At 39.9% G+C, this 22,012-nt stretch overlaps 12 protein-coding genes across 12 annotated transcripts; 9 read left to right on the top strand and 3 right to left on the bottom strand.

The window, feature by feature from the left end:
* Window positions 1-68: 68 nt before the first annotated feature.
* On the bottom strand, window positions 69-2,351 carry JH06_1206 (ATP-dependent RNA helicase; the record flags this gene model as incomplete). The annotated part of the gene is made up of 6 exons (XM_014673191.1): window positions 69-877; window positions 907-1,180; window positions 1,211-1,694; window positions 1,725-1,840; window positions 1,870-2,183; window positions 2,216-2,351. 6 exons carry the CDS (start codon window positions 2,349-2,351, stop codon window positions 69-71), a joined length of 2,133 nt encoding a protein of 710 aa, XP_014528677.1.
* A 284-nt stretch (window positions 2,352-2,635) lies between these two features.
* JH06_1205 (proteasome maturation factor UMP1) lies at window positions 2,636-3,202 on the bottom strand (the record flags this gene model as incomplete). The annotated part of the gene is made up of 5 exons (XM_014673190.1): window positions 2,636-2,744; window positions 2,780-2,818; window positions 2,856-2,983; window positions 3,019-3,078; window positions 3,110-3,202. 5 exons carry the CDS (start codon window positions 3,200-3,202, stop codon window positions 2,636-2,638), a joined length of 429 nt encoding a protein of 142 aa, XP_014528676.1.
* Window positions 3,203-3,574: 372 nt separating this feature from the next.
* JH06_1204 (sulfate transporter) lies at window positions 3,575-5,031 on the top strand (the record flags this gene model as incomplete). Its single annotated transcript, XM_014673189.1, has 7 exons — window positions 3,575-3,673; window positions 3,725-3,745; window positions 3,771-3,851; window positions 3,885-4,011; window positions 4,044-4,447; window positions 4,477-4,695; window positions 4,726-5,031. 7 exons carry the CDS (start codon window positions 3,575-3,577, stop codon window positions 5,029-5,031), a joined length of 1,257 nt encoding a protein of 418 aa, XP_014528675.1.
* A 581-nt stretch (window positions 5,032-5,612) lies between these two features.
* Window positions 5,613-6,842, top strand: JH06_1203 (malyl thiolesterase; the record flags this gene model as incomplete). Its single annotated transcript, XM_014673188.1, has 6 exons — window positions 5,613-5,654; window positions 5,733-6,137; window positions 6,168-6,218; window positions 6,248-6,532; window positions 6,564-6,709; window positions 6,743-6,842. 6 exons carry the CDS (start codon window positions 5,613-5,615, stop codon window positions 6,840-6,842), a joined length of 1,029 nt encoding a protein of 342 aa, XP_014528674.1.
* Window positions 6,843-6,916: 74 nt separating this feature from the next.
* On the top strand, window positions 6,917-7,786 carry JH06_1202 (hypothetical protein; the record flags this gene model as incomplete). The annotated part of the gene is made up of 3 exons (XM_014673187.1): window positions 6,917-7,016; window positions 7,047-7,103; window positions 7,134-7,786. The coding sequence occupies 3 exons, from the start codon at window positions 6,917-6,919 to the stop codon at window positions 7,784-7,786; spliced, it is 810 nt and encodes a 269-aa protein (XP_014528673.1).
* Window positions 7,787-7,814: 28 nt separating this feature from the next.
* Window positions 7,815-9,122, bottom strand: JH06_1201 (hypothetical protein; the record flags this gene model as incomplete). The annotated part of the gene is made up of 4 exons (XM_014673186.1): window positions 7,815-8,003; window positions 8,035-8,112; window positions 8,142-8,991; window positions 9,022-9,122. The coding sequence occupies 4 exons, from the start codon at window positions 9,120-9,122 to the stop codon at window positions 7,815-7,817; spliced, it is 1,218 nt and encodes a 405-aa protein (XP_014528672.1).
* A 482-nt stretch (window positions 9,123-9,604) lies between these two features.
* JH06_1200 (hypothetical protein) lies at window positions 9,605-11,687 on the top strand (the record flags this gene model as incomplete). The annotated part of the gene is made up of 13 exons (XM_014673185.1): window positions 9,605-9,639; window positions 9,671-9,801; window positions 9,832-9,915; window positions 9,948-10,021; window positions 10,052-10,303; window positions 10,334-10,672; window positions 10,703-11,002; window positions 11,026-11,047; window positions 11,136-11,223; window positions 11,258-11,336; window positions 11,372-11,453; window positions 11,483-11,555; window positions 11,585-11,687. The coding sequence occupies 13 exons, from the start codon at window positions 9,605-9,607 to the stop codon at window positions 11,685-11,687; spliced, it is 1,662 nt and encodes a 553-aa protein (XP_014528671.1).
* Window positions 11,688-11,738: 51 nt separating this feature from the next.
* Window positions 11,739-12,188, top strand: JH06_1199 (hypothetical protein; the record flags this gene model as incomplete). The annotated part of the gene is made up of 3 exons (XM_014673184.1): window positions 11,739-11,960; window positions 11,991-12,068; window positions 12,099-12,188. The coding sequence occupies 3 exons, from the start codon at window positions 11,739-11,741 to the stop codon at window positions 12,186-12,188; spliced, it is 390 nt and encodes a 129-aa protein (XP_014528670.1).
* A 63-nt stretch (window positions 12,189-12,251) lies between these two features.
* JH06_1198 (tRNA-dihydrouridine synthase) lies at window positions 12,252-13,538 on the top strand (the record flags this gene model as incomplete). The annotated part of the gene is given in 6 exon segments (XM_014673183.1): window positions 12,252-12,314; window positions 12,361-12,459; window positions 12,483-12,631; window positions 12,662-12,770; window positions 12,783-12,881; window positions 12,912-13,538. The coding sequence occupies 6 exon segments, from the start codon at window positions 12,252-12,254 to the stop codon at window positions 13,536-13,538; spliced, it is 1,146 nt and encodes a 381-aa protein (XP_014528669.1).
* A 968-nt stretch (window positions 13,539-14,506) lies between these two features.
* On the top strand, window positions 14,507-16,502 carry JH06_1197 (hypothetical protein; the record flags this gene model as incomplete). The annotated part of the gene is made up of 8 exons (XM_014673182.1): window positions 14,507-14,803; window positions 14,834-14,943; window positions 14,973-15,499; window positions 15,555-15,644; window positions 15,675-15,814; window positions 15,845-15,962; window positions 15,993-16,379; window positions 16,408-16,502. 8 exons carry the CDS (start codon window positions 14,507-14,509, stop codon window positions 16,500-16,502), a joined length of 1,764 nt encoding a protein of 587 aa, XP_014528668.1.
* A 473-nt stretch (window positions 16,503-16,975) lies between these two features.
* Window positions 16,976-19,737, top strand: JH06_1196 (endoplasmic reticulum mannosyl-oligosaccharide -alpha-mannosidase-like protein; the record flags this gene model as incomplete). Its single annotated transcript, XM_014673181.1, is given in 14 exon segments — window positions 16,976-16,999; window positions 17,030-17,175; window positions 17,206-17,274; window positions 17,305-17,443; window positions 17,474-17,548; window positions 17,579-18,023; window positions 18,070-18,256; window positions 18,286-18,622; window positions 18,654-18,869; window positions 18,901-18,965; window positions 18,986-19,019; window positions 19,033-19,180; window positions 19,211-19,466; window positions 19,497-19,737. 14 exon segments carry the CDS (start codon window positions 16,976-16,978, stop codon window positions 19,735-19,737), a joined length of 2,382 nt encoding a protein of 793 aa, XP_014528667.1.
* Window positions 19,738-19,938: 201 nt separating this feature from the next.
* On the top strand, window positions 19,939-21,875 carry JH06_1195 (phosphoribosylaminoimidazolecarboxamide formyltransferase imp cyclohydrolase; the record flags this gene model as incomplete). Its single annotated transcript, XM_014673180.1, has 4 exons — window positions 19,939-19,966; window positions 19,999-20,225; window positions 20,257-20,514; window positions 20,544-21,875. 4 exons carry the CDS (start codon window positions 19,939-19,941, stop codon window positions 21,873-21,875), a joined length of 1,845 nt encoding a protein of 614 aa, XP_014528666.1.
* Window positions 21,876-22,012: the final 137 nt, after the last annotated feature.

Here is a 22,012-nt window from a genome sequence, read left to right as displayed (position 1 = left end):
TCAACAGATGAAAAAAAAATGACAAAATGGCTAAGGTAATGTCTTTCTAAATGCCAATAATACTTGCTTTATTCAAAAGAAACAAGAGAACGATGATGACGACTACGACTATGAGTGTGTCGATCATGATCCCGATTGTGATGATGATATGAACGACTCCGGCTTCGATACTGATGGGAATTACTTCGACTATGATGGTGATGAGAACGACTTCGACTATGATGACGATGAGAACGACTTTCTCGAGGACTAGGACTACGATGTCGATTGGATCCCCTTTCACTTTCCACTCCTCGCCGAGCACGAATAGCGGCTAGAGCACTTTCGAGTGCCATCTTGCTACTGTCCCATTCATCATCAGGTCCACCATAACTAGATACCGGCAACGGATCTTGAACTTGGGCAATCCGAGGATTCACAAATCCATTGAGTACTTGACTCGATTGTGTGGGTTGTTGAGTAGATGATGCCAAAGGGACAGTTGTGTAAGTATTGGTCTGCTGATCATACAGTGTCTTATACTGAGTCGAACCCGTCTCAAGAACAATTCCCTTGGAATCCTTTGTTGGTACTGTCTTGTAATAACCAGCAAACGCATCGACCGGATTATCTGTTGACTCATTTTTGAATCCTAGTCCCATCTCCTGTCGATGACTCTTCTCTGGAATACCTGTTGCAAGAGCACGTAGAGAAGGAGGGATTCGTTGTTCATGAGTCTGATAATACTTCATCAATTGTGTAGCAAAACCAGTATCATGTGAAGTGAAAAGTGTTATAGCAATTCCTTGAATAGATGAAGAATTCGTCACATCTCGACAAGTTCGTCCAATTCGATGAATGTATATATCAATACTATGAGGTACATCAAAGTTAATTACTAAATGAGAGAATCACATTCATCGGTACCTGTCATGATATCAGTGACATCTAATCCACGAGCTGCCACATCTGTTGCAATAACGATTCGAAGAGAACCTTTCTTGAAACGATTCATAACATCACTTCGATCATATTGGGTTTTATCACCATGCAAACAATCCAATGAAGCTGTGGTCACTAAACGGAGTGAAGACGTCAGTTCATCAGCAGCTTGTCGAGTTGATACGAAGATCAGAACTTTGCCTCGCAACTCAGCTTCAGTGATATGCTGTTTCACCCAATCAAGCTTTTGTGAATAGGACTATACGTGACTAGAATCCATTAATCTCACCTTCAGAACATATATCTCTTGTTGGATCTGCTTGTTAGCCATTCCTGTCTTGCCAACTGCCACTCGCACAGGAGATTCCATGAGATCGACAGCCATCTGAACAATACGAGGAGGAAATGTGGCTGAGAAGAGTACTAACTGAACATCAGGTCGAATAACAGAGAGAAGGGAACGGATTTGTTGTTCAAAGCCCATCGAGACCATTCGATCAGCCTCATCCAAAACCACATATGTGACGCGATTCAATGAGACATACTTCTGATTCACTAAATCAATGAAACGGCCAGGAGTACCAATAATAACATGAAAGGATTGATTGAAAAGGGTTTTCTTTTGATGCCACTCACTCTGACCACCAGTGATACAGAGGTGATTCACACCAAATCCACTGAAGAAGGATCGTACTACAGCAGAGATTTGTTCTGCTAGTTCTCGTGTAGGAACGAGAATAAGTCCGATTGGTCCATCTGTCTCCGACAAGGGTCTATGAATTCAGAGTTCATATCATACACACTTCTGAGCGAGAATCTGAAGGAGTAATGGCCACAGATAACAACATGTCTTACCACTTCCAGTAGGACTGCTTCCGATCACATTACGGCCTGATAGGATTAAGGGAAGCGCTGCAGTCTTAATTAAATGTGTCAGCCAATTCTTACCTGAATAGGAGTTGGAGAAGAGAAGTTATGCTTCTGGATCAATGCTTGTAGCTTTGCAGGGAAACCCATCTCTTTGAAATCCAAACAAGGATGGGGAGTCTTTAAATCTGCATCTGATTTGGCAGTTGCCAGATTGTGTACCTCGATTTCATGTTCCTTCTCCCAGACAACTATTTCTTCGGATTTCATTGCATCTCCATCAGGAAAGAAATCTCGTGTAAATGGTTCATATGACTCCTCTCGCTTCACAGAAGTGATAAGATTGACCTCATTCTTTTTTACTAGCATTGGATTGCCTTCTTGATCATAGACAACTATGACAATTAAACAAATTGATCAAAACAACTTCCTGTTGGATTCTTAGAATCATCTACTTGTTCTCCCTTAACAATTGCTTCATAATCAACTTCATCTCTTTCCATCACTTCATAAGCTACTGTAGAATGGACATGCGGATCTGCAATCTCCTTTTCGTCATTCATGTTCACCTCATCATCAATTCCTTTCATATAAACATCTAAAGGATCCAATTCTTCATCCTCTTGGCTTAGCATCATCATGATCCAAATACACTTACTGATATGCTGCATTGGTATTTCTTGGAGTTTCTTCTTTGACTAAATATAAATCTACGAAAAACAAACGCATTTGGTGAGTACTGTTAGTAATATCCTCCTCCTCAAAGAAATGATCTTCTTCATCATGTTCCTTATTGTTTGGAATAACCTGGCCATGTTCATCACCACCACCTAGTCATTACACTTCATCATCGTTTGTAACCAAAAATCTCAGGTTTTCCAATGATATTACGGTTGTATTTGATATAGTCTCGTTGCATCCACAATGAAAACTGTCTTATGCCATTATTAGCATTACTAAAACCAATTGCTTTCCAACAAACACACAACACTGTACAACGATTAATGACAATTGGGAACAGTGGTCCAATCTACAATTGAGACAACCATTCAACGCTACCTCCTAACATGTCCTCAAACGTCACTTCTTCGTCACGATCCCACAGAGTATTCAGTTCAGAGAAGTTGTTCTTCAAAGGAGATAGACGAAGAGGTCTTGAGCAGATTTCGGATTCTAGTTCAAAACGGAAAGAACCCTACAACAATGATCCCGAAGCATCACTTCACGTACATAAGGCCCTGAGATATTCTTTAAATGATTCTTTCTCTCCTCAAATTCTCTTGTATATACCTACAACTCATGAACACTCCATTAAGATCACATTAGTGCACTCTTCTTCCAGTGGATGGGGATCGATTCGTCGAGGCTCCTTATCAAACCCATCCCTCACTCTGTCAATCGGCCCTTTGGGCATTTCAAGAATCTTTGTGTTCTAGTTGTTATCTCATATGAATTCATTCATTACCATATTATTATCAATATTATAGAGTAGTATTTGGGAAGAAGAAAGAAACGATGCAAAAATCGGAAGTACTTATGTCATATAGAAGTACCATTATTAGTTCTGATTTTTTATTCAAATTGTTGTGAATACCAAACCCTTTTCCCAAATCTATTCTATCGTTTTAAAATCTGTTTTTATATTTGTCTATCCAATATAAGCAATAAATGTTCGGAACACAATTTATACTTGATTATCCGCGGTTGTTTAATCAAGTACAGAATTCTTATTTTGAGGGTACTCAAACTCTTTGATAGTGCATAACACTGCATTTTTGGCATGGTGATGGATAGTGAAGTGATTATTTCCTGTCTTTTCAATTGTAGGTTGGTACAACAGAAAATACAATCCAGCCAGATACAAGTCTCAAAACAGAACTTTTGGGTGAACAATCTGGAGTATCGATTATGGTGATTGTGTAAACTAGAAAGTGAGGAGCAAACCAACAGAATTCTTGTTTCATGTATTGCCAATAGCAAAGTGGTTAAGTGAGTACAACATTTCCAAGTTTCAGTATGACTTCAATGCTGGGATTACTGTGGGTGTTATGGCCATACCGCAAGTATGAACGTACTATCTTATTCAGTTCGTGTAGAGTATGGCATATGCAATGTTAGCAGGCTTGCCTCCCCAATATGGTCTGTATTGCTGTCTAGTTCCTCTTATTGTATATGGTATCCTTGGTACATGTGGTCAAGTGACAATTGGTCCATGTGCAATCAGTATCCATTCGTTCAGATAGGATGATATGTAGTCAGTATGATGTGCGGTTCTGCTCTGAGTTTTCTAAATCCAGACACTGATCTTGACGATTATGTGGGAGCAATGATGACTCTCTCCTTGTTCAGTGGGACTATTCTTCTTATATTAGGTCTGCTTCGAATGGGGTTTGTGGCTTCCATTCTCTCACAGACAGTGATCACGTCATTTACAGCTGCTTCAGCATTTAACATTGCTGCAAGTCAACTAAAACACTTTTGGGGTGTCTCAACAAACAAAGATTCGTTGTTTATGATTCTCCTTGATATCTTCTCTCCTGATTCCATCAAGCACTTCAATTGGTATGCTACCATTGTTGGCGTATCTTGTATGCTCCTTCTCTATCTAATGAAACTTGCCAATACGAAGTATCTATCCAAGTATCCTCTTCCTGTTGAGGTAAGAATAAAACTTCACTTTCAGTCTAGCTGTTTCTAATCATCTTGTGTGTTTTCATTTCATGGTATTTCAATCTTCATGATAGATGGAATCTCAAAACAATGCAAGATTATCCAGTAGTCCGAGGACTTGCTCCTATCTCACTTCCTTCAATGAAGTATCTCCACCATACGATCCCTCAGGGAATTATGATTGGTTTGGTGGCTTATGCTATCACTATTAGTATGGGAAAAACCTTTTCGACCAAAGTAATACTCGTGGAGTAAGATCATGAATAGAACAATTATCGTGTTGATGAGAATGAAGAGCTCATTGCTCTTGGGAGCTGTTCTGTAATTGGCAGTTTCTTCTCTGCCTATCCCAGTACAGGTTCTCTCAGTAGATCTTCACTCATTAACAATATGGGATCAAAGACTCCAGTCAATACCCTTATCACTCCTCTTGTTATTGCCTTCTGTTTGTTCTGTTTGATGGATTGTATTAAATTCATACCTAACGCTTGTCTGGCTGCTATTGTCATTGTCAATCTGTTCTCTCTCTTCAAACGTGTACATTCTTCTATTCTCTTTGATGTAGTTTGGTGAACTCAGGTCACTCTGGAAGACTATGAAAGAGGATTTCTGGACATTTGTGGTATGTGCATTGGTGACAATGATCGTTGGTACCCAGGTTGGTCTTCTTACAGGTATCGTTATGTCCTTTGTGACAATGATGATCGGTCGTTTTATACAGAGAAGTAGCGTTAAGTCATGGATCTTAGGGATAGAGATGGAAACTGAAGATATTGTTCCCATATCAGTCGTCAGTGATGTAACTGTCATTGATGCAAAACAGAGTGTGGATTATTTGAGTAGTGGAGTGATTGAGCACAAAGTCGAGAATGCTTTACATGTGAGTATGAATGATGAGACTCAAATATAGACGAAAGGTATAGAACGATGCGTTATTGACCTTCGATCTGTCAAATATATCGATGCCACTGGAGTTGAAACTCTTTCGGTAATTGATATGGATATTTGTAAGTCTTAGATTCTCATAAATAAGTTCAATACAGAGACTAAACGTCTCTGTCTGCTTGTTGAGAATGATTATATCGCACAAAGAGCAGAATCACTTGGTTCTTCTCTATCCAAAACAATTAGTTTCGAGCAAGTATCGTTTAATAATGTACGTGATTTGCAGAAAAAGGATGCTCAAGTTCAAATTAGTATACAGTGATCCTTGTTTGTTACAATCCATTTGATGTTTTCTCTAATTCGTTTGGTAAGCAGGTATATGAGAGTAGTGGATCCTAATAAGCAGAAGTACACCTTCATATGCTCGATGTTTCTCGGAAGCAGCTGCTCCTTTTGTTGGAAGTAATCACCCACGGAGAAGTGTGCTCTATATGCCTGGATCGAATGCAAGAGCCATGGAGAAAGGAAAATCGCTTCCTGCTGATAGTCTTATTCTAGATCTCGAAGATGCTGTAGCAATCAACAAGAAAGTACGTGAAAGTGCGAGAAATCATTTACAGGAAGAGGCTCGAAAGATGGTTGCAGATCAAGTCCGTAAAGGAGGCTATGGACTTCGAGAAATCTGTGTTCGAGTCAATAGTCTAGATACTCCTTGGGGTGAGGATGACGTTCGTCTTATTGCTACTTGCGGTTGCAATGCTATTGCCCTTCCAAAAGTGGAGAGAGCAGATCAAGTATATTCATTTAGGATGGATAACAGATAGATTTTGAAGGTTGATAAGATCCTTCGTGAGAGTGGAGCAGATCCAAAAACTGTAGGATTGACTCATAGCATCGAAAATAGGAAATTTGGAGTCTAATTGAGACACCTCGTGGCATTCTGAATGCTGACGAGATTTGTGGCTGTCTCCCTCGAAATACATGTATTATTATGGGTACAAGCGATCTGTCGAAGGAATTGAATGTAACAACACGTCGTGCTCTGCAAACATCCTTGCAGTTGGTGGTTCTGGCAGCAAAAAAGTACAGCAAGGGTAAGAACTATGGAGAGGCTGTAAAGGTAGTTGTTCTGGATGGAGTATATCTGAATGTAAAAGATCTTGTTGGATTTGAAAAGGAATGCATTGAAGTTTTCATCTCAATTAGTGGATAATCTATAGGGAAAGGAATTTGGATTTGATGGAAAGACTCTGATCCATCCTTCAACTATAGAAATTACCAACAAGGTATTTGCTCCTTCAGAGCAGGAAGTAGAGGATGCCAAGAATATCATTTCTCTATTCCATGAAGCTGAACAATCTGGAAAGTGAGAGTTTTGTGGGGTGTTTGAGGAGTGTAGGGGAGTTGTGACATACAAAGGAAAGCTGGTTGAGAACCTTCATGTGGTAATGGCTGAGAAGATTGTTCAACAGCATGAGTTGATTGAGAAGATGAAGTAAATAGATCAGATTTGTTTGTTTCAAAATTCTTGGTCTTTTGAAATACTCCTTGTTTAATCATTTCCTTTCTGTCTATGTTTCGATTGGTTGCCCCTCGACTTTTCCAGTTTGCCGTTCGACCATTGGTTTCTAGTTATCGTTTGACAATACCTGTTGCCTTCTTTTCTAATGGGAGTATAATTTCTCTTTTGCACTAATAGATAGAGAAGCGAAGTGCTGCTACCACCAAATCAAAAAGTCAGAAACCAGTTTCTTCGAAAAGTAAGTATTCATGAAGTAGTTTCATTCTAGAAACTACAAAGAAGTATACAAAGCAGGATGTTGCTGCTTTACTAAAGGATATTGACATCACATCACAAGAGATGTCAGAAACTGAGGCAAAGAAACTCCAAGAGTTGGATAAGATCCTTTCTGAGAGTCCTGAACTGAAGAACATGTCTATGGAAGAAATCATCGGAATGCTAAATCTGTCAGAGGAGGACAATAATATGCTAAAATCTCAAATAGCTGATATCATGAAGAGTGGAAGCATCAATTCTATGAATCAAGATTTATCGAAACAGTTCCCAGGAATCGATCCAGTCATTCAGAACATTATGAAGGAGATGGAAAAGGAATTTGATAAGACTCCCGGCTTGAGATCGGAGTTTCAGTCGTGGATGAACATGATCCAAAGGGAGTTAGGTCCGAATCTCGAGAAGGCTGACGGGATGACAGAGGAGGAAATTAATCGAATCTCATTACCTCCTCCAAGACTTCGAGAGGTGATGGATCGTTTGATTCCAGACCCAAATACGTTCAACACCATGAATTTTGGTGATGGGATGAATCTAGATATGGGTCAGAATAATGGAGGAATGAGAATCGAATTTAATAAGAAGTTTGAGGAAAAGGATGAGAATGGTCAGCCTATCGCTGTTGAAGAGATTAGGGTGAAGAAGTAGCATTCTTGTATTTTGTTGCAAACATATTTTACTCCACTTTTATCCGTTTATCCTTTGGAGTGACTTCTCCCTCCCGTTTCCGTTCACTTCGATCAATCATCTCCTCGGTTAACTGGAATGATACCAGTGTCATCATCTTTTTTGGCGCAACATCACGTACGAGTCGTCCTTCTGTCAATTCCGATTTCAACGAAGCATGCAGGATTCCTTCCAATCTCTATACATCAAACATCCTTTTCATATCAGACCTGAATTGAATCCTCCACTGGATCTTCACTACTGCTAAACATATAGCAATGAACTCTAGGAAGAGGATGAGAGTATTGCTATGTGATTAATCATCTCCTCGACATACAGAAAAACACTTTCGGAATACGTCGCAGAAAAGTTCGGCCGAAACGGGAAGATTCATGATAATCTGAGTAATCGGTACATTTTCACCTGCAATTTGACTGATAAAGTCACGAGCATCTAAATTATAGGTTGTGACATGCTTTTCCAGCTTATTCAACTTGAGATTCTCATTGAGGTAATAGAAACAGCGAGGATTCAAATCATTTCCGTAAACACGGCATCCCTTCTTTGCTGCAGGGAGAACAAAAGGACCAATCCCACAGAACATATCAGCAACAATATCATTCTTTGTGAATGATTGAACAAGACGTGAATGTTCTTGTTGTAAACGCGAATTCCAATAGACTTCACGATAATCAAATTTGAAAATGCAATTCTCTTCCTTGAGAGAAACCAAGGTATTATCTTCACCAGCAATCACCTCCATGTCAAATGTACGGAAAACTGTATCAATCTTTCCCACCTTATTCACGACAGTTTTGCAAGTCGGGATCTTATCTAAGAGCACTTGACCGATAACATATTTGTACGGAAGAAGTTCATCACGGAGATTTAGATGAATCAAGTGTCCCACTTGCTCAAACGCCGCTGGAATCTCAACACCCTTTGGAAGAATACGTTCAAGAACTTCTCCAGCAGTAAAATAGTCATAGGTCAACTTTACTGAATGAGGAATCACCTCGACATCCTCCTGAGACTTTATCCACTTTACCAGATCCTCAGGCATTCCATCCAAATTCGTATTCGTTACTGTAGTCTTCAATAACATAATTCTTTTCGTCTTGTCCTCCTTATCGGCAACAATGGAACTCATTCTCGGTTTTAACAACAGAAAGGAACCAAGACGAATCCTACAAATCATATGTGAACCAAAATTCCACCTAAACTCTTGGCAACGCCTACTAGGAACCCGCAGTGCCATGAGATTCAGCTGTTCATTGAAAACCGATTTATCGAGTTGTTTGAATTGTTCTTCTGCCATTCTATTGAAACCATCTATTTGACAATACCCGCGGGACTTTAACTTTAGAAGATAACAGAATAGAAGAGTAGTTGCTTATCCTTGGATCTGTAATGATTTGGATATTGTATCTTATGTATGTATTGAACAAATGAAGGTGACTTTGTAGTTTACTTCTCTTCGTGACCCAAGGTTATTTCTGGGAAGAAGGACAAACCCAGGAAGATCGGAAAGTATTTCAACCGTCCTATTCTGTTGCATTATGGGGTACTCGTAAGACCTAACATGAAACAGTAATGATTAGCTGTAAGTGTCAAGGATGCTGAGTTGCTCTATGGGTATATTCTATTCAACTATAAAGATGTATCTGGTTTAGATAATTCAGTCCGAAAGGCACTCAAAGAAGTGTGGAAACGGATTTGTGGAAATGAGGAAACATTACAGGGAAAGAGATGTACACAAAGGAGGCGAATCACACCGTAGTATCATCTCCATGGTCAAAAATGAGTCTTGACAACATTCAAGTAACGTTTTCCAGGTATTTGAATAGAAAAGGATATGAGATATAGAGTCATCGAATTGAGATACACAACAGATGGGCGTCACTGGAAGCAGATGCATTTACTCGGATCCAAGGAGGTACGGAATGTCGTTATGGGAACCAACTATTTCATTCAATTCTTGGCTCCAGATAATAATAGTACTTGCTAGCATAATACCTCATATCTAGATCAAATATTGATTCACAATGTGACAATATCTCAAGATCGAGATAATCGTTACTATCTCTTCCATCATTCCTTTATTCCTTCAGGTAGAGGGATCTAGAAATATACTCATCCTTAGGAAATCATAGAGCGTATTTAGGTGAATTATCCTTCTTCACTACAATCGATCGTTTCACTCAGCAGACAATCATCGTATCCATGATTCTACCTCTTTTCCTCTAGAATCGTCACCTCCGTATTGTCTCTTACAATGCTTGGAACACTATGCCAGCTACCTGGTTCATTACAGGTAAACCTCGCTTTGAGTGGTATTACAAGCGAATGGTCCTAATGACTGAATATATCCAAGAGGTCTCTCCAGATGTGATTGTACTACAAGAAATCCGATATGATGAGACTCTGGGTGACAGTGCACATCGTTTCCAGTTGAGTCATATTGCTGACCTGTTACCTGGTTATCAGTATGTATATCAAGTGAGTATACTTAAATCCATTGAGATATAGCCTGCGAACATGTATGTGGAACATGGAGCTCGTGTAGAAGAAGGAGTCGCCATTTTCTCTCGATTCCCTATAACTCATCAAGACTATCTAATTCTGAGTCGTGATTATCTTGATAAACAGGATGATCATCAACGTGTAGTCCTTCATGCTACCATCCAAGTGCCTTATCTTGGTCCTATTCAGGTTTATGGAACTCATCTCTCTTTGTCTGAAAAAGCTAGAGATCGTACTGTTCCTGAACTCTCTGACTTCATTGATAAAAATGGAAAGACAGGATTCAGTGTGTTTTGTGGTGACTTGAATGCTGAGCCTGATTCTCGAGCCATTCAATATTTGATCGTAAACATGATTCTTCGTGCTCACTTCTAGGGAAAAGGAACATTAGATGAAAGAGAAACAGATTATCATGATGCTTTCCTTCAGATTCATCCTGAACCCAAGCCGCGTTCACCAAGGAAGGGTGCGAGGTGGAATGCTCTCACATTCCCTACGGATAATCCTGTGAAGCGAATTGATTATATCATATACAAGCAGGGATCTGGAGTCCATGTGAATGTGTACAATTCCCAGCTGATTGGACAGAAACCGTTAAAGGGGACGGAGACTACGGATTTGAAGGCAGGAATGATGTCGAAAGGAAGTGCACTGTATGCAAGTGATCATCGGGGTGTCTTTGCAGATTTTGTTTTTAGTTAGCTTTTCAGTTTTTGTTAAGTAATACAGGAGTTGTTGATATGATAAAAGGAGTCTACTTGTGGTCAATGACTTCATACAAACAGTTATTCTATAATGAGAAGACAAGTTGGAGGTATTCCTAAGACTCTTGCCATTCAGATGGAGGAAGGGAATTATTATGAAGCACTCCAGTTGTATCGTACATTACAGTCTCGGTACTGGTTCTTGGTCATTCAAACTAATTGGTAGCTATGAAGCTTCTGGGAAGTATAAGGAGTCGGATGAATTGACATTTGATGGAATTGTGAATATGAATAAATATGGTCAGGTAGCTATTGTTATTCGTTTCCTCTTATCATGTAGACTATTTCAGCATATGATTTGGGCACGGTCTATATCACATCTATCAAAACTCGGAAATCTCCCTTTTCTACAGAAATTGCAGGTATACATTTCTTAGTATATTCAATCTAGATCGGTTAATTGAGATTCTAAGATCATTTCCACAAGGAGAAGAGAAGGAAAAGCTGATTAACGCATTCACACAGTATTTTTCCATTGTTATATTCATGATAGATGGTGTCATACTACTGGAAATGCTCTGGTTGGATATCCTGCCCTGAATAAGTATGCTGCTCATTACTACTGGGATAAGAGTAATATCAATGCATTGAATTGACCTAAAGAAGACTATCCTCATGCAAGTGATTTTTTCTTGATTAGCGAAGACATGGAGGAATATGCCAAGATGATTCTGGAATGGTCCGAAAAGGGGTATGCAAGTGAGATCGATCTTTTCGTCACGCGGCCAATTCTTTGGTTGGCTGAAAAAAAGAATCTTCGAGATGCCAATCTGTTATTCACGGCTGTAAAGACGCTAAAGAAAAATGACCAAGAATTTGGAAAGCTTCCTCTTATCCATTTCTGTGATTTCCTTCTTCAGACCTTGATGGTGCGTTGTTATCAAGATTCTTTAGAATAGAGAGACGCAGCTCCTTTATTCAACCTACTCAAAGAGAAATATGATTCTGAGTTGAGGAGAGATCCAGAGCTATCGAAGGTAGGGGTGAATCTTAGATTTAATGCGAAGATGGTAACAGAGATTGCCAAAGTGTACTTTAACATCTATTCCAAGAACGATATGTTCAGTAATATGTTAAAGATGTTCGCTGGTATGTGAGTCATTTGTTTGTTGCTTGAATCCTTTCTTTTGACGGAGCGATTGTTGAAATCCTTTCCAGTCATGAACGAAGTTGTGAAGCGTCTCTATGTCAATACCACTATGCTCGCACCGATGGTTCGAATGGTAAGGTTGCTATGCCTTTATAATGTTATTACTTACGTTTACATAGAATAGTTACCCATTCCGCAAACTGTGTCGTCAGCGAGGATGTCAAACAGTCTTTTCGGAAGAAATTGTGGCAATGAAACTTGCAACATGCGAAAGGAGAGTAAATTGTAAGTCATAAGGAAGACTAATCCCATAGCTGTCTTAGGAACAATTGAATTCTATGATAAGAAAAACGACCTTGTCTTTCAAACAACAAAAGAAGAAAAGGAACATTTGGTTCTTCAATTGGGTGTGCCAACAGGAACTATCGCTGTCGAAGCTGCAAAAGTTGTGTAGGAAGATGGTAATAATAATATTTGTAGTGAAAACGATGTTTCGGCTATAGATATCAATATGGGATGTCCAAAGCAATTCTCGCTACAAGGAAACATGGGATCAGCACTTCTAAAAACTCCGGATGTGGCTTGTGAAGTATCTTCATAGAAAGTGAATAATGGACAGATTGTTAAGACCCTCTCCTCCTCCATTTCACTTCCAGTATCATGCAAAATCCGTTTACTCGATGGACCAATTGAGAACACTGTACTATAACGAATGGAAGCTAAGAAGTAGATTTCATTTATGAAGTCTTTAGTTGATTCTGGAGCGTGTGCTATTACACTTCATCTGCGGTATACAGATGATCGTCCACGTGTTCCCTGTCATTCAGAATTCTTTCCAATCGTTCAACGTGCAATGAAGGAATATGCTCCAAATGTCCCTATCTGTTACAATGGAGACATTTTCAGTTATGAAGATGTCTGTAAGCTACGGAAGAAGTATCCTGGAACAGGATTGATGATTGGTCGCGGAGCAATTCTGGATATGGGTGTGTTCGATGGGACAAGTGTTACATATGAAGATACAAATCGTGAGTTTACTCGATTGTCTGCCAAATACAACAATTGTTTTGCTAATGTGAAGTATACTGCATTCCGAATTATTACAGAAGGTCAGCATCAAACAGAACCGAATTCTGAGATCGTTCACAATGCTCATAGCTGGGAATCGCTGGCATCAGTATATGGAATTGATAAAGAGTGTGTAACAATGTTGGAAGAGCTGAAAGAAAAAGGTCTGGAGGTTGATGACAACATCCGAATAACTGATACTGGAACCCATCGAAAGAGCAAGAAACGAGGATCCAAAAATGAAAATGGACCTTCAGAGGAAAAGAAGATGTGTGCAGAAGAAGATTGATTTCCCTCCAATCACGAGTCTGTTTAAGATATCGTTCTCAATGTCGTTTTTTAATAAGTACACAATTTCCGTTCAGTTAGTGTATAGAAAAGACGAAACACCGAAGGGATTCCGATTCAACTTCTCGGTAGACTCACGGTCTACTAATAGTATGAATGTGATGGATATCTAGCATTTAGAACACATTCCTATTAGTGGAAGGACATCATTTCTGAAACAACAAGAATCATCCCTGGTCATCAATAATGCTCATTCGGTGAAAGTAACCGTACCTGAGAAGAGGGTTCGAGTTGAAAAACCAGCCACTATACAGCAAGAAATGCCTCCACCACCTCCAGTTCAACCAACTCCCGAGCCCATGAATCCGTTGCCTACTTCTTCTGCACCATTGACAACCTCTTCCGCTTCCTTGATAACGACGATTCAAGGAGAAGTTGAGCAGAAGCTTGAACAGCAAAAGAAGGAGAATCGAGACGTGATGGAAACAGTGACAGTAAGATTCAATGGATGAAATAGAACTAGGATCAACAAGCAACTCCATCACCAGAACAGCAACAACAAAACGAACATTTTGATGCAACAGTATCTGATATGTGACAGATCCCAAGTTCGTTGATGAGTAGACGTTGTTTCTCGTTGACCTGGACAGATTACTGTAATGAAACAATTGAAAAACTGCTTGATGTGGATGTAGAATTGTCATGTCTTGAAAACCGTCTACTCTTCTGCTACGATAACACTCTTGAAAAGCGAATCAGAGAGTTCCAAAAACAATTCGACATGACAACTCTTCAGAACCTCACAGAATCGCATACAGAAGTCGGGTCGAGTTGAAATTGATAATCTGTTTCTTGACAGAAGATTAATAGTGTTACAAAAAGGGCTATTTGAAATACTTGCATAGCTGTCGTTGTGGATCTTGCATAAAATTCTGGTCGCATAGGAATTAACAGAGTGGAAACGGGAACATGCAACTCTGCGATCTTGATGACTTGTATCGCAAGTTTGAAGTTGTGAAAATGCTTCGAATTGGCAATACAGAAAAACCACATTTTAATTATTCTGATGGGCTTAGTGTTCCTGAATCTGAGTACAACAATCAATTTGACCTGATTCATAGAGGGGATGTATTGTATGAAAGATCTAAATTCGATATGGATGAAAAGACTCCTGAAAAGGCACCAGCTGTGGTTCCTTCAAATACCAATCCATCGGAACCTATTACAGAGTCGAATCCTAAATCTACAATGAGATCTGTATCTTCTGTATGACATTAGCGGTTGCCTGAATTGTAGGGTACGCAAACAGCCCAACAGGTGAATAGAAGAGAAAGTACAGAAACAGTAAGTGAGAATACGGTACAAGAAGGGCAGCAATACCCAGATTTCAACGATGACAACTTTGTGTATAATTTTGTGTATCGTTTCAGTCTAGAGGTCCTTTGTCAAAGTGTTTGGAAGAGGAAGACGAGTTTCTTTGTGATGATAGTAATTATGTACCAAATAGTTCAACTTTTCGTGTTAAAGTTTATCTTCCGAATAGTCACCCTCTTCTGATCGTCCTAAAGAAAGATGCCACAGTTCAAGATGCCATCGAAAAGACGATTCGCAAATCAAATGCTTTGACATCGCTCTTCCAGAAGAAGTGCAAAGAGCTGAAGGAAGAAGCAGAGAAGGCAGCAGCCGAGAAAAATGAGACCGAGCAAGAAGTGCTAGCAACTTCACCTCCATTAGACATGTCAGAATTTGATTCTACCAAAGGAGATGGTCCTCAGCATCATGATAGTCTTGATGGTCTGACTGACTTCTTGGAATCATCGAATATGGAGACTTCCCGTCGTCGGAGTCTACTTAATGAGGAGATTGTAGCAAGCAAACGTTTTGATAACATCATCGGATCCAAAGCAATGACTCTCCTTACAGATGGTATGGCATATGAACTACGAATGGAGATTGCTGATGGTGAATGTGATATGGATTTTCCTGGTGAAGCAATTGAATAAGAACTAATGCATAGCACTTGAACGAGGAGGAATTGTAGCGAACTTCATGGACGATGAATCTCAAGGGTTCTGTCTTGTATCTGTTCCTGATTATCAGCCTCGAAGTATACAATGAATTTGTATCTCACAAGTAGCTATTTCTCCTCTTCAAACAGAGGAGAAACTTCATATTCGCTTAATGTTTGAAGAGCGTACTTTTACAGTGGAGATGGATGCTACTTCCACTTGTCGTCAGCTTCTGAACAAAGCATGTCATATGTTATATCCAGGCAGAGTAATTCATTTTATTCATATCCATATCTAGGTCTATGAGCTCACTGTGGGACCTGAAGACAAGGAACGATTAAAGATGATTAGTGATGTGGTAAATGAGTGTGTTCGGTTATGTGATATTGATGTGACTTCATTCCGAATTCGGTTAAGTCAGTTCTGATTAAGTAATTTAGGAATAGAGAAATTCTATGATGGACCAAAAGTGGTTCCTTGTCCATCATACAATTACAATACTAGTAATAATGCATTGGATGATACTATCGATCAAACTTCATATCTTTTCACGAATTTTGAGGCTGGAAAGTATAAGACATGGATTGTTACAAAGATTACGAGCAAGCAAAAACTAAGGAAACGTATCTTCACGATCGATCATGATGAAGTCCTTATTACTCATATGAGCCCGTTTTATTGTTGTTCAAGATGTTCAGCAAGATCGTTAACGTATATTGATATTGCCAGTATTGAGTCTATTGTGATGGAGAGAGATCCTCCATTTTCGTTCACTATTAAGTATCTTGAAGACTATTATTCCGATGATGAAGACGATGGAACTGGTATTGAAAGTATGTATGGAGTCATCTTGTTATGTAGGTACGTTGGTGGAATTGAAGTTCATTGCGGCAAGTGACTCTGATTGCTGGGAAATTGTAAACCGTATTGACCATCTGATTCGGAATTCCCATTAAGAGAGGTATTCTTTTCTGTATCATGTAATACCCCCTGTTTCTTGAATCCAATAATAATCCTTTTTTTTCTCGAGTTCTCTATTATCTCTTTTCAGAATGCCTGTACCTGTTTCTACAAGTATCTCTTAAGTATTTTGTAAATTATGTTATTAGAAAGAAGAAAAAGACGTAATCCGCTGGAAAGAGTAATCCTCTTGTTTCTTCTGATTTTCTTCATCTTTATTCTCTTTGGACTCCTCGTGCTCGTGTATGTCGTATTCTTTTCCAATATCCAGCCCTCTAATCCAAGTTCCCAGTACATTCCCTATTATTATCGTAATCACCTAGATACTTATCTTCAACTCTTGTTCCTAAAAATACCAAAGAGATTCGTACCAGTCTATCGTCGTTTCCCTCGTAATTCCGTTTCTGCTGGTTTTATGTTTAGATATGGTGTTTCATTCGATGGAAGTCATTACTATAGTTTGAATTTCATGCCAGATATGTACTCACAAACAGTATTGTGTAAGGTTAGTTGTAAGAACTAGATTGCATTCTGGATTCGAATGAAGGACTTAAGAACTCCGGGACGTCGTACAGTGTTATCAACCCACGATAATCTCTGTTCAAGACAAGATGAGACAACAGTCAATGGTTATGCCTTTGTGCTTGAAGTCCTTGACAATAAACAAATGTTTGATTGCTAAGATGGTATAATGAGTAGTCGTCTCCATGTCATTTATCGAAGTAAGCACAATGACTGTGCTGATTTAGTTGTTGAAGTATTTGAATCGTAATATCACAATATGGGGATTAGGAATAGAGTGAACAGATGGACTCATATAACGGTTGTATTTAACAATCTGAGTCAAGGAACAGGTTTAAGTCTCTATAAAACAGAAATATCCGTGTATATAAATGGCATCTTCCAAGATCGAACAATCTCCTCTCGTTACATTCAAGTAGAAATATAAGAATTCATTTATATGTAGAATAGTCAGAAATTGCTAGTTGGAAGTGATATTTTTGGTAGCAATGCGTTCCTGGGTGATATTGCCTCAGTGGCTGTAAGTCTTCTCATTTGTACTGACCACTAGATCTTCAGTACGGCCATCAATGATTCAATTATTCAGAAACTGAGTGCTGCTCAAGCTGTACCTCATACTTCTCTGGAGTCATTGCTATTTGTGATCCAGTTGCGTCGCGAGTTGGTCACAGTACTGAGTGCCACTTCTCGTGAGGTCATTAGTGCCCATGAGGTCGTGAAGAACGAGCTGACAGAATTGTTGGAGAGGGAGCAGGTAATGATGAAGTGGTCGAATAATGAACAGACTCGATCCAATCGGTTGTCAACAAGTGGAGAGAGAGAACTGAACGAAGAGGAGGAACGAGAACGGGCTGAGGAAGAGAGAGAAATCGAGGCACGATTAGAGAAACAACGAGCGAGACATGCTCCCAAAGAGAAGAAACAAGTGGATCCAATCCCAGTAATTGAGAAGAAGCAAGATCTTGACGGAAATACACTCGTTTTCTTCGATACCAGTAAGACTGAAGGATGATTGTGATTCAGGTGTGGGACAAGGTAAAGGCCGCTTACGAGAGAACATGAACCCTCTCCAGCTCTTTGAGAGATCCTTATTACAAAAGGATCCTGTTTACCTCCGTGGTGGTTCATATCACTTCTCTGTTCCCAGAGACAGTGGAGTTGCTTGGATAGAAATGTGGAACCAACGTAAAGAAGAAGTAGTGAAAGCAATGAGACACTTCTGGAAAGGGTATGAAAGAAGTCTGGTATAGACTATAGATACTCCCAGTATGCTTGGGGTCACGATGAGTTGATGCCTATCTCGGAGAGTTATGTTGACACGAAAGGTCATATGGGGATGACGTTGATTGATTCATTGGATACCTTATGGTTGATGGGACTCAAAGAAGAGTTTACTGAAGGTGTTGAATGGATTGTTCAATCCTTTCAATTAGAATCAACGAATTTGGTATCGATTCATGAATTAGGAACTCGAGTTCTTGGTGGTCTTCTCTCAGCATATGAGTTAAGCAAGAATGAGATATTACTAATTAAATGTATGAAAGTCGGTGATCTGATTCTATCGGCTTTTGACAAAGACAATTTATTCCCATCTGTATCCTGAATATTCCTATTTTGATTCTTAGCCAATGATTGCTCCAGGTACCAAACAAACAGATCAGAGTACAGAAATCTCTCTTACAGACATAGGATCTCTGATTGTTGAAATGCGACATCTCTCACGAGTGACTCATGATTCTCAGTATGCTGATCGAATGGATTCTATCCTTCTATCTCTCTCGAGACTTCCAACCTTTGATGGTCTTTTCCCTGATAGCATATCCTTTTCAATCAACACTCTTGTAGTACTTTGACTTCACTTCCTTCGTTCAGATGGAAGAGTTACGAATCCTCAATACTCCTTCACTGAGAAGTCAGGACACTTCTATTCAAGTCTTGTTAGAGCCTTCCTTCAGAGTGGTAGAGCAGATCCTGTGGGTTTGTATTTCAAAGTTGATTCGATAGAAATTGAAGAAGATGATTGATCAAGTGATGCAAGGATTTGACAAGCAGTTACTTCGTACAAGTTACAATGATGGATTTGCAATTGTGGGCTTGATTCGTAATACACAATTTCAACCTAGAATGCAACAGTATTCATGTTCTCTAGCAAGTCTATTCATTCATATTCTCTGAGGTATAGGCTTGTATGCCATTCTCAGTCATCTCTCTCCTTCAGCAAAGAACAGTGATGCTAATATGAGGAGAGCGAGATCTTTGGGATACACTTGTTACCAAATGTTTAAGCGCACAGCAAGTGGTCTGGCTGCTGAGGAAACCACATTCTCAGAAACAAGAGATTTCGTTACTATGGATGGAGGAAGAGAATTTAAGTTGAGACCTGAAGTTCTTGAAGCCTTCTACTTCTTGCATGAAACTACCAAAGATCCAATCTATGTGTAGGAATGATATTGGGATATGACTAGTAGAGAGTGGGCATGGGATATATTCAAGACAATAGATGCAAAATGCAGAACTGATTCGGGATTTGCCCACTATCCCGATGTTGAAAGAAAAACTGTGAACAAATTAGTTGATAAGGTCCATAGTTACTTTACTGCAGGAACTATGAAATACTTCTATCTGCTGATTAATCCTGAAAGTCTTGTCAACCTTGATAAGACAATTCTAACAACTGGAGCTCATTTGCTTCCCATTTTTGAGAACTAAGCGTATTAAGTGATTTTTGTGACCGAATTTATTTATTCTCGTGACTATTTGTTTGTTATTCATGTGAGGGACGTGATTCCGAAACCCCGTTTAAAATGATTCAACACCAATGATTGGTGGATCGATAATGGAAATTGACACCTTTTTTGCACTTCGGTTTCAACCAAAGAATCTTTCCAATCTGTAATTTTCTCTGGTACTATGGCTCATACGATTGCTGCTGTTCAGGGTATCTGCTTCTCGAGTGTTGTAACCGTCTAGGCTCTACTCAGTCGCTCTTCAAGATTGAACGAGCTCTTCTCTCTGTCTCCGATAAGACGGGACTTGTGGATCTTGCAAAGTTCCTTGAAGCCAATGGCGTCGAGATTCTCTCTACTGGAGGCACTGCCAAGGCAATGAGAGATGCTGGAATCAAGGTTATGGATGTTTCCGAGTACACTGGTGCTCCCGAAATGATGGATGGACGAGTAAAGACTCTTCATCCAAAGGTACACGAACTGTTGGTTTGTGAAGTTTTAGGTCCATGGAGGTCTTTTAGCTGTTCGTGGAAATCCCAAGCATGAACAAGATATGATTGATAATGATATCAAGAAGATCGACCTTGTCGTTTTGAATTTGTATGCTTTTGAAGATACCGTTGCCAAGGGATATGGATTTGAGACTTGTATTGAAAATATCGATATCGGTGGTCCTTCCATGCTGCGTTCTTCTGCAAAGAATCATGCAGCTGTTTGCATATGCTCTTCTCCTAATCAGTATGCTGCTTTGATGGAAGAGGTAATTCTTTACATAGTCTTATAGGGTAGATGAAGACGCATGATGGATGTACCACGATCGAACTTCGTCGTCGTTTTGCTGCTGAGGCGTTTGCTCTCTCTGCCAAGTACGATGCAGCTATCAGCAGTTGGTTTGCCAAGCAACTGAATCCGGAGCAGAAGACAGATGTGATTGTAACTCGTCCTTATCTTCCTGTGCGTGAGCTGAAGTATGGAGTCAATCCTCACCAGAAGCCTGCTGGTCTGTATCGTCATATCAATTGTGATCTCCCATTCGACGTTGTTTTTGGTAACCCTGGTTACATTAATCTTTGTGATGCTCTCAACTCCTGGATGCTAGTGAAGGAGGCTCGTCAGGCTCTGGGTGTGGTGGCCGCTGCTTCCTTCAAGCACGTCTCTCCTGCCGGTGCTGCTATTGCTGTACCCCTGACGGAGGTTGAATGCAAGGCCTATGAAGTTGCTGATCCAAACATCAGTGGAGCTGCCTTGGCATATCTGCGTGCTCGTAACGCTGATCCTATGTCCTCATTCGGTGATTTTGCTGCAATCAGTGATATTGTTGATGTGACTGCTGCCAAGTTTATCTCCACTTGCATCTCTGACGGTATTATTGCTGCTGGATACACAGAGGAAGCTCTGGAGATTCTGAAGAAGAAGAAGAATGGAGCCTTCATCATCCTCCAAGGAAAGACAGATTTCAAGATGCCTGAGATGGAGTATCGTGAACTTCATGGAGCTATTCTGGCACAACGACATAATGATGTGATTCCTTCTCGTGAGCAAATGACGAATGTGGTCACGGAGAATAAGGATATTCCTGAGTCTGCAATGAACGATATGATTCTGGGTAACATCTGTCTGAAGTACACACAGTCCAACTCTGTTGGTTATGCTCTCAACGGTCAGATGATAGGTGTAGGTGCTGGCCAGCAGTCTCGTATTGATTGTGTGAAGCTGGCTGCTCGTAAGGCTTCGCTCTGGTATCTCCGTCAACATCCCAAGGTTCTGGGTCTCCAGTTCAAGAAGGGAGTCAAGAAGCAGGATCGTGTGAATGCTCGTGTGCGTTACATTGAGGGAGACTTCACAGAGGTGGAGTATGAGCAGTGGAAGCAATTGTTTGAAGTGGTACCTGAGCCTTTGACAGCAGAGGAGAAGGAGGCTTTTGTGAAGACGATGAAGGATGTGTCTCTGTGTTCAGACGCTTTCTTCCCATTCCGTGATAACATTGATCAGGCTTCGAAGTATGGAGTCAAGTATATTGCTCAGCCTGGTGGTTCCATTCAGGATGCTGGTGTTACTGCAGCTGCTGATTCGTATGGAATGGTTATGGTCCATACTGGACTTCGTCTGTTCCATCATTAAGTTACTTTACTCATTTGTTTGTTGTATTAACAATTAACTATGCGATTCTAATGATTGATTGTTCTCAAACAGTTGAATTGAGAAGAACAGCTAAAGAGAATGGTAAAGGTTCAGGGATTGTTATGCCACAAATACAC

Source organism: Blastocystis sp. subtype 4 (assembly GCF_000743755.1).
Source record: "Blastocystis sp. subtype 4 strain WR1 chromosome Unknown seqid_0053, whole genome shotgun sequence".
Taxonomy (NCBI): Eukaryota; class Bigyra; order Opalinata; family Blastocystidae; genus Blastocystis; species Blastocystis sp. subtype 4.
Note: the sequence above shows the minus strand (reverse complement) of the source record. Positions and strands in the feature narration are given on the sequence as shown.